The sequence below is a fragment of the Palaemon carinicauda genome, chromosome 16, assembly GCF_036898095.1.
Source record: "Palaemon carinicauda isolate YSFRI2023 chromosome 16, ASM3689809v2, whole genome shotgun sequence".
Lineage (NCBI taxonomy): Eukaryota > Metazoa > Arthropoda > Malacostraca > Decapoda > Palaemonidae > Palaemon > Palaemon carinicauda.
Window position 1 is genome coordinate 19,633,396 of NC_090740.1, and position 11,266 is coordinate 19,644,661.

Here is an 11,266-nt window from a genome sequence, read left to right on the forward strand (position 1 = left end):
ATATATGGTGTTCTACAGGGTAGTGTTCTCAGCCCATTTCGTTATATAAATACATAGGGTATGTAGTCAAGCATAGAAAACAAGCTTCTTACATATGCAAATGGTGCTAATCTATTTGCATCAATCCCATCTCCTGAATGTAGACCTCTTTTTGTTGAAACCCTCAATAGAGATCTAGCTAAAATTAATGGAGGAAGTTAACCTAACAAAACTCAAGTTCTGTGTTATTAATTGCAAGTAGGTAAATAGAAATGAAGCCTCTACATCCAGAACTTTTCATTGATAACATATCTTTACATGCTGTATGTACAATTCATTTGAAATTCTTGGTGTGATTCTTGATTGCAATTTTAATGTTGAGAAACATAGCCGGTTTGTTTCCTCTTCAGTTGCAAAAACAAATGGCATATTGAGAGTTTTAAGATTTGTGGTGATCTATCTATCCAGACGAAATGTTCTAATTCTTTTTTTCTTTTTTTGCTTTGTTTTGAATATTGTTCTCCCATTTGGTCTTCAGTTCCTGTATATAATCTTACGTGTTAGAAAACAAATTGTGGTGTATTAAATTCCCTAGCCATGATCTAGATTTTAATCTCTGGTAACATTGTTTAGTTCGTTCTTTGTGCATGTTGCTTAAGATGATAATGCTGATCATCCTTCGTATACAGATCTTCCCATACTGCACTTATTACCATGTATGCAGTTAATATTTCTAACAGCATTGCTTTCCCCATCATAAGGCATATACTACATAGTATTATAGAAGTTCTTTTCCATCTGCAACTAAATTATGAAAGGATTTTCTTATTCTGATAGTTGAATCTGTGGAACATCAGAAGTTCATACCTGTTGCATAAGTTTCATTTTGCTATGGCACTACCCGAGACTAGAGAACAATGGTTTGATTTTGGAGTTTCCTCCTAGAAGATCTGCTTGCTATAGCTAAAGAGTCTCTTCTATCCTTACCAAGAGGAAAGTCACCACTGAACAATCACAATGCAGTAGGTAACCCCGTGAGTGAAGAATTGTTTTCTAATCTCAGTGTTGTCAGGTACAGTATATGAGGACAGAAGAGAATGTGGAAAGAATATGCCAGACTATTCGTTGTATGTGTAGGTAAAGACAGAATGAGCCGTAACCAGAGAGAAGGATCCAATGTATTACTGTCTGGCCAATCAAAGTACCCAATATTTCTCTAGCTGTAGTATCTCAACGGGTGGCTGGTGCCCTGTAATCTATTCTTGTATTTTATATTTTTGAAATGGTCATATTTGATGGTCGTAATGAATATCAAGCAAAATTAACTCAGAGGTATAAAAAAACACATGACGTAATGAAATAAATCTGATGTGGTGGTTAATGAGAGGTTTGTGGTTTGTTTGAACTCTGCATTCGAGTCCCTTGCCACAGCAAGGATGACAGGTCGTAGACTGTAAAGAAGCCTTACTTAGGTGTAACTTAACGCACTGGCAACTGGCTGTCTCCTCGTCATTCCCGTCATTATTTGCAGTTTCACGATAACGTTCTTTGCGACGTCACTTCGATGATATTGTTTCCGCGTCTTCCAAATGCTGTGTTTACTGTTCTATGAAACTGACACTCTTTCTTAAATTTGTTGTAATTGTTTCAAGAAATGCAATTTATCTAATGTATCGGACCTGTGCTTGAACTTTGCCATCCCTCTAAAATTGCTGCTCAGTGAGTCACCAATACATATGAAGTCAACTGAACGAATCCTGATCAATATTCAAGAAGGATTTCTTTTGGAAGTTAAGAGCGTGCTAGTAAGTGTCATCGCTTTCAAGAAGAGACACTGAAAGTAGAGCGATTGACTGAAGTACTAAGCTAAACGGGAATGACATAACGTAAACATTAAGAATGGCACAAGACGAATTTCTGAGGGTGTGAAGAACGCTGCCCCTGAAAACGTCAAGTATTGATCTGCATAATTATTGAGTTTTTGGTCTGCGAAGCCTCGTCGGTGCGATTCGAGATGGTGGACGCCAAGACTATTCTTTATCTACGGATGTAAGTTTAAGACTTTTCACCTAACAGTTACCTTTCATTCTGGATACTCAATAAGGAAGTTTTATTATTATTATTATTATTATTATTATTAGCTAAGCTACAAAACTAGTTATAAAAGCTGAATGCTCTAAGCCCAAGGGCTACAAGGAAAAAATATCCCAGTAAGGAAATAAAATGGGGAAATAGATAAACTACAAGAGAAGTGATGAACAATTAAAATAACATATTTTATAAAGTAATGAAAGCCTGTTTTTATTTAAAGAATTCAACCTATTTTTTCAATGATTATTCTTTGTCTCATATTAATCCTTGATCCTGATGACCAAATGGGATTTGATTTGATTTTGCTCCATTTACGTCACTTGATACTAAAGGAATAAAATCAGCCGGCCGTTGAGATACTACCGCTAGAGAGTTATGGGGTCCTTTGACAGTACTATAGTGGATCCTTCTCTCTGGTTACGGTTCACTTTCCCTTTGCCTACACATACACCGAATAGTCTGGCCTATTCTTTACAGATTTTCCTCTGTTCTCATACACTAGACAACACTGAGATTACCAAACAATTCTTCTTCACCCAAGGGGTTAACTACTGCACTGTAATTGTTCCGTGGCTACATTCCTCTTGGTAAGGGTAGAAGAGACCCTTTAGCTATGGTAAGCAGCTCTTCTAGGAGAAGGACAATCCAAAATCCAACCATTGTTCTCTAGTTTTGGGTAGTGCCATACCATGTTCTTCCACTGTCTTGGGTTAGAGTTCTCTTGCTTGAGGGTACACTCAGACATACTATTTTATTTAATTTCTCTTCCTCTTGTTTTGAAAGTTTTTATAGTTTATATAGGAAATATTTATTCTAATGTTACTGTTCTTAAAATATTTTATTTTTCCTTGTTTCCCTTCCACACTGGGCTATTTTTCCTGTTGGGCCCCTGGGCTTATAGCATCCTGCTTTTCCAACTAGGGTTGTAGCATAGCAATTAATAATAATGATAATAATCTACGCATTAAAATTAGTTTCGATAATTCATGTTCAGATCAAAATGAGGATGATGATGATTATTATTATTATTATTATTATTATTATTATTATCATTATTATTGGAAGCTAAATCAAAAACTTATTGATTGAGTTTAAGAAGGTAGCCTTAGAATAATTAAAGTTTATTCGTACTCAATAATGCAAATAAAATTGACGTAAGTTCATTCACTTGGGAAATTGAATTGTTCTCAACTTTTATAATACCTAATCCTTTCCCGTTTCTTTTATGAGAACTACGCATGCAATCCTTGTGTGTGTGTATATATATATATATATATATGTGTGTGTGCGTATGTATACATATGTATATATAAATATATATATATATATATATATATATATATATATATACGTATATATAAATATATATATATATATATATATATATATATATATATATATGCACGTGTTTGTATATGTATATATATATATATATATATATATATATATATATATATATATATATATATATACACACACACATGCATATATAAACGTATATATATATATATATATATATATATATATATATATATATATATATATATATATATATATATATTTGTATATATATATAAATATATTATATATATATATATATATATATATATATATATATATGCATATGTATGTATGCATTAGTGTGTATATGGGAATACCTTAACGAAGCAGAGACTCACAAAGTTTAATTAACTGATTTAGCATCTGAATGGCCTCACGGGGACCAGCGCCGAGCTATATAACCCAAATTTGATATACCCATGAATTCATCTGCTATCTTAGCTTTGTTATAACAGTATCAATTAGTGTTTCATCCCCTGCTATTTCGTTAGTGTTACTTCAATTTAGGTTTTCTGTCGTGTTACAGCAAAATTTTGTTATTCTAATTTATAAAGACGTTTGTTAGAATACAATGAGTGTTGAATTCACTACCACTCAGACTCCAGATCAATTAAACCTTTGTAGTTCCTGCTGCTGCCTCCGATGCCTTAGATGACCGCGGAGGTAGCAGCAGAAGGGGATTCAGCATTATGAAGCTTCATCTGTGGTGGATAATGTGGGAGGGTGGGCTGTGGCACCCTAGCAGTACCATCTGAACTCGGTTGAGTCCCTTGTTAGGCTGGAGGAACGTAGAGAGTAGAGGTCTCCTTTTTGTTTTTGTTTCTTTGTTGACGTCGGCTACCCCACAATATTGGGGGAAGTGCCTTGGTATATGTATGTATGTAGTTCCTGACATTATGCCCTGACACCAGGTTTAAAGAGTTTAAAGGTTTAAAGGCCGCTCATGAATGCCTGAGGCAAGGGACAGTGACATTGCTCTAACACGCAGGACAATACCTTAGAGACTGACCATATGTTTAGCGCCCAAGACCCTTTTCTACCCAAGCTAGGACCAGGGAGGGCCAGGCAATGGCTGCTGATGACTCAGCAGAAGACTTTCAGGCTCCCCCAACCCCCCATTCTTAGCTCACAAGGATGGTGAGGTTGAAGCTACCAAAGGAACTAACGAGTTTGAGCGGAATTCGAAACCTGGTTTGGCAATCACTGGTCAGAGACGTTACGACATAGACCACCACAGCTATAGAATATTTAAGATAAAAGATATATAACAAAAGGTGCCAAAAAAATTTGAAGTTGCTAAATGATAGAATGTTATAAAGCATAGAAGAAAATACCGAAGAGAATGCTCAGTTCAATCCCACTTGGGATCCGTCATGTTGGAGATGAAAATAGACAATAGGCATCAGATCACTTATGAGTTAAAGAAGCAAGTGTCCAGGATCTAATGTAATGTCTCTCTTTTGCAGCATCATAATTCAAGATGATGGAAAAAGAGAGATTATACAGCAAGGTTTGCTAAGAGTGTCGTAGAATAAGCACTAAAACATTTGAGACTAAGTCAGACAGGTTACAGAAAATAAAAGAAAAAAAAAATACCAAACCAGTAGATGGGAAAATCTGTTGTGTGCTATAGAGTCTTAGTTTCCTGGCGGTACTATCAAACCATCGAAAAATCTACAAAAGATTATGAGAATGATTTTTTATTACTCTTTTTGTAAAGGTTTTTTTCGGCTAGGCTGTGGCAAATTGAGATACATAGGACACTGCGCTTGATACAGTCATCAAAAATAAAATGATATTGTTACTCTTTTATCATAACTTGCGTGCTTTATGCTTCCATCAGATTGGAGCCTTGACTTTGTCACTGCGCAGCAGGATCAATTAATAATAAAAAAAAAAAACTTGCTTCATTCGCTCACAACCAGTCAAGCGAGTTAATCAAAGCAGGCACAATGCCAAAATGTCAGAATGGATTAATTTTGCTTCAGCAACTTTTGTTACCTTTTTAATCCTAATAATGAAGTTTGTTTGCTGGAAAGACTAGTGCAGCTAATGATTAATATTATGAATTTAACAGACTGAAATACGTGCCAAGTATTTTGATAGAATTATAATATTGTGGACTCATTTTATACTGCTACTACTGAACAACTTTTTGCTTCCGAATCTACCCAGTTGTAAGAATTAAAACTTGATTATGAGGGTATCTCTTAAAAACTGGTTAAGGCTACACACGCACACAAACATACACACACGCATATATATATATATATATATATATATATATATATATATATATATATATATATATATTATCATCATCGTCTCCTACGTCTATTGACGTAAAAGGCCTCTTAGATTTTGCCAGTCGTCTGTATCTTGAGCTTTTAAATCAATACTTCGACATTCATCATCTCCTACTCCACGCTTCATAGTCCTCAGCCATGTAGGCCTAGGTCTTCCAACTCATTTAGGGCCTTCTGGAGCCAGGTTGAAAGTTTGGTGAACTAATCTCTTTAGGGAGTGCAAAGAGTATGCCCAAACCATATCCATCTGCCCCTTACCATGATATCATCCACATATGGTACTCTAATAATCGCGTTTATAGTTACATATCTAATCCTGTCCTGCCAGTTAACTCCCACTATTCTTCTGAGGGTATTGTTCTGAAATCTACAAAATCTGTTGGATATTGTTCCATTGTCATAACACAACCCATTTCCATACAGTAATACCGATCCCACTAAAATTATATTAGGTAGTAGTAGGTTGGCCAGGGCAACAGCCAAACGTTGAGATACTACCGCTAAAGAATTATGGAGTCCTTTGACTGGCCAGATAGTACTGTATTGAATCCTTCTCTCTTGTTACGATTCACTTTCCCTTTGCCTACACATACACCGAATAGTCTGGCCTATTCTTTACAGATTCTCCTCTGTCCTCATACACCTGACAACACTGAGATTACCAAACTATTCTTATGCACCTAAGGATTAACCACTACACTGTAATTGTTCAGTGGCTACTTTCCTCTTGGTAAGGGTAGCAAAGACGCTAGCTATGGTAAGCAGCTCTTCTAGAAGAGCAATCCCAAATCAAACCATTGTTCTTTAGTCTTGGGTAGTGCCATAGCCTGTGTCCCAAGATCTTCCACTGTCTTGGGTTAGAGTTCTCTTGCTTGAGAGTACACTCGGGCACACTATTCTATCTTACTTCTCTTCCTCTTGTTTTGTTAATTTTTTATAGTTTATATAGGAAATGATTTTTTTAATATTATTGCTGTTCTTAAAATAGTTTATTTTCCCTTGTTTCCTTTCCTCACTGGGCTTTTTTCCCTGTTGGAGCCCCTGGGCTTATAGCATACTGCTTTTCCAACTAGGGTCGTAGCCTAGCAAGTAATAATAATAATAATAATAATAATAATAATAATAATAATAATAGCCTGGTTTTTATATGTAATTTCAGGCGATTTTATTTATAAATTTTACTTAACCTAGCCATTGTCTGATTTGCTTTTTTCAATATTTCATTAAACTTCAATTCTAAAGACTCTGTATTAGAGATGATAGTTCCTAAATATTTAAATGATTCCACCTCATTAATCCTTTCTCCTTCTAATGATATTTCATCTACCATTGCACACAGTCTCATCATCTATGTCTTTCTTGTATTTATCTTGAGCGAGCCCCACCTCTTGTGGTATTTCATGCATTCTGGTAAGCAAGCTTTGCAAGTCTTGTAATGTTTTGCTAATAAGGACAGCGTCATCAGCAAATTTTATGTCAGTCAATTTCCTGTTACCAATACAATCCAATCCCTCTCCACCATCCCCAATTTTTCTATGAATCACAAAATCCATGAGGGGGATAAATCATATAGGTGACAACACATTCCCTTGTAGTATTCCGCTGTTCACTGAAAATTTATTTGATAAGACTCCACTAACATTAACTTTCCATTTGCTATGCTCATGAAAAAACTTAATCAAACTTGCATATTTAAGACAAACTCCACAATAACGCAAGACTCCCACAAAAATGGCCGGTGCACACCATCAAAGGCTTTTTTGCAGTCTACAAATGCTGTCAAAAGTGTATTTCTATATTCTACACATTGCTGGACATGTCTCAAAATGAAAATTTGGTCAGTAAAACTTCCATCATTTCTAACTCCTGCTTGTTCATCTCTCAACTTTTCATAACTTTCTCTCTAGTCTCTTTACAATGAGCATGCTATATATTTTCATGACAGCTGGCGTAAGTGTGATGCCTCTTTAATGATTAAAATCAGTCATATCTTCCTTTTTGCCATTTTTACAAACACTCCTATCTCCCAATCATCAGGTTATGAGACCTATCCACCTTCTACAAAATAATTTTCTAAGTATTCTGGGAGTCACTTCATTTTCGGCCAATATCATCTCAGCTATTATTCCATCGTATCCAGGGGCTTTCCATCTCTTTAGTTATTTGATGATAGCTTGAATTTCACACACACAGAATTCATTCATGGGCACATCAAGGTCTTCCTCCGCTTCATGTATATTAGTCAAATTATTCCCTTCATATCTTCTATTCATGACATCACTAAAGTGGTCCATCCAACGTTGCCTTTCTTCATCTTCTGTTGTTATTACATATTCATCGCTCTTTTTGATGGGTATATACTTCTTCTTCTTCTTTGCCCCAGTAAAGATTTCATTAATAATTCTATGAGCAATTTTTATTCCATAGCCACTCCCTGAATTCCTAGCTTTGTCAGTCTCATCTGCTTTACTGTCTAAATATTCTCTCCAGTCATTTCTGGCCTTTCTTTTGACCTCACTATCAATACTGGAATACTTAGCCTGCTTTACACCTTATGATTGTCAATACTTCCTCGAAAACTGTCAACCATCAATTTCTGTCTTTGTCTCCTTTTTAAAGTACCCAAGAATGATTTGATAACCATGATTTTCTCCTTGTAACTGCATATCCTAAAACTTCTCTATTAATTGACTTATTTATGTTCTCAGTGTCACACCATTCTTCATTAATTGTCTGTTCCAAGACTGCAAATCGATTTTCATTCAATTGCAAGGTTTCTCTGTGCTCATCTACTAGAAGCTTATTTTTACACATACCAACACCCATAGATATATATATATATATATATATATATATATATATATATATATATATATATATATATATATATATATATACAGTATATATATATACAGTATATATATGTATATATATGAGTGTGTGTGTGTGTGTGTGGTATGCTTAAAACTCACAGGGACGCCTACTACTAAGATTCAAAGAACCAGAGAACAAATGAAAATATTAAGTGAATCCTGATTAGTTTTGTCGTAGACTTTTTCAAAAGTCCTCCTGAAGAAGTCAAAGATGAAACTACTCAAAATTCACTCAATATTTTTTTTGGCCCAAATTTATACTTTCTTCTGTGTATACTGTATATATATATATATATATATATATATATATATATATATATATATATATATATATATATATATATATATATATATATATATATATATATAACATTGATGCATATTTTCCCTCGGATTAAGCCTGTGGCTATTCTGGGTTTCGACTTTTGTCTGTGGATAAAGCTGTCATTTACCTTTATTATGGCTCCCAATAGTCGACTCACTACCAAGTACACAATTCGCTGCTGAGATCAAGAAAAGTATAATGGGTTTTTGAGAGAAGACGACTAAGTTGTCCACATTCTCCGAGAATACTTCTGCTGCAGAAAGCCTTGAGTTAACGGTTAACGGCATCTAACATTTCTTGGAATTCATAAAAGTATTTGATCTCGTGACTAGACCAAATGTTTGAATGAATGAGGAATAAATCTCTCTTTATTATAAGTTTCCACTCACGTATTTATTAATGAACGCAAGAACTAATATTTTTGTGGGAATACATCGCATACTATTCGATTACGTAATGCAGTGGTGCCTTAGAAAAAAAACACATCTTGTGCAACATTAATCCAAGGAAGAAGGATGGACGGCGATGAAAGAATACGAGGATGAAAGTTGGTCTGTCACGTGGATTTCAACATGATATCTCCGCCTTAAGGCTTCTCGTAACCTGAGACGACTCAAGTCTTGGCATTGGTTGGTTACGTTTACCCCTCCCCCTTCTCTCTCTCTCTCTCTCTCTCTCTCTCTCTCTCTCTCTCTCTCTCTCTCTCTCTCTCTCTCTCTCTCTCTCATTATTTGTGCAGACATTTACAGTGATTTCTTGACCTATTATATTGTTTTTATTAAACATGTACAGTAAATTCTCATCAGCCTTATTGAGAAAATATTCCAGTTTAATATTTGGTTTAAAATATTATTTGGGACTTCTGCACTTTTGTCAACCTTCTACTTTGCTAGAATTTATAGCATACATAACAATCGTTATAATCGCTACAGACGTGGAAAATGAAAATAAATAAGAGACAAGCATGCGTTAATCTTATTTGGACATCGAAAGGCAAGAAATGGAAAAGCGAAAATTATTGATTAGAATTTGTTTGCAAGATAATGAAGCATTATTTGCTTTGCAATTACTTTGTCTCATATTATTATTATTATTATTATTATTATTATTATTATTACTATTATTATTATTACTTCTTGCTAAGCTAAAACCCTAGTTGGAAAAGCAGGATGCTATAAGCCCAGGGGATCCAACAAGGAAAATAGCCGAGCGAGGAAAGGGAAAAAAAAAAGCATTTTAAGAACAGTAATATATACTATTAAGTTTTTGTAATTTATCTTCATCAAGAATGTCTATAGGCCTATATAGAGATCATAACTTCTTATGCCAGAGGTACGACCAGACATCATTAGGAAGTTCCTTGGCAAGGATGTAATAAATTTATTTTAGGTAAATTAATTCCTTCTGTGAAGAGCTTCGACTTCTATGAGGTTTATTCAATTTAAGAAAAAGATATATTAATTTTTTTATTCAAAAGTTTATTCATATTCAAAGGACAAACCTGAACTTCCGACTGTATTATTGAATAAATGGTGCAAACTATGATCAACTCCGATAATTCTTACAGTAATGAATTTTTGAAGGATATGGCAATTCTGAATTTAGCCGCTGTTATCGACAGCTAATTCCTGACAACTCTTATCGGTTACTGTTTCTCGGTTACTGTTTCTCTTCTGCCTCCAGCAATCTCTGGCACTTTTACCTTGATGCCGTTATTTACGACGTGGATAACCTTAGCACTTTTTCTTTAGGGCATCTGCTTTCATTATCTCTCTTATTCTTTCTGCTTCATCTAATCCTTTCGGGTCCGAAAAATTGGGCTTCATTTCGAAATGAAACAGACAAATAAATATTCAGCATTCAAACTCATTTGATGCAAAGACTGGTTCCAAGGCAAGGACTCCGAATCAAAGAAAGCTTTTGAGTTGGTGTGACAGACATCAGAATTTTCTATACAGTTTTTAGTATTCTTTTAGTTATCCAAAGTATCCTGCTAACTATTGAATTGTATTTTAGAAAAATGTAATAATGGTCATCACTTTCCAAAAGACATCGTTAATTTCACATAAAAAGATCACAGAAGCGATGCGTGTGTTTGTGTGTGCAGCAAAAGAGCATATCCAATAAAGGCATGCAAGAGGATATATAAGACATCAACAAGAAAAATGAGAGTTTAAAAGGTAATTGATGAAAAGATTCGGTGATGAAATGTTCATTGGGAAAGCACATTCAGAGAAGGTAATAAACCAAACGATCGTCGAGTAAGAGATAAAAAGGTAGAGTCACAGTCTGAAGAAAGATACAAGAGAAAGGAGTTCGTGAGATACAAGAGTGATTCTTGGAATAGATTA

At 34.7% G+C, this 11,266-nt stretch overlaps 1 protein-coding gene across 1 annotated transcript in view; it reads left to right on the plus strand.

The window, feature by feature from the left end:
- Window positions 1-1,472: 1,472 nt before the first annotated feature.
- The window catches only part of LOC137655681 (protein scarlet-like), a 71,533-nt gene continuing 61,739 nt past the window's right edge, over window positions 1,473-11,266 (plus strand). Inside the window, 1 exon segment of the mRNA XM_068389640.1 lies at window positions 1,473-2,028. Coding sequence (XP_068245741.1) covers window positions 1,994-2,028 — 35 coding nt within the window. The 5' untranslated portion in view covers window positions 1,473-1,993.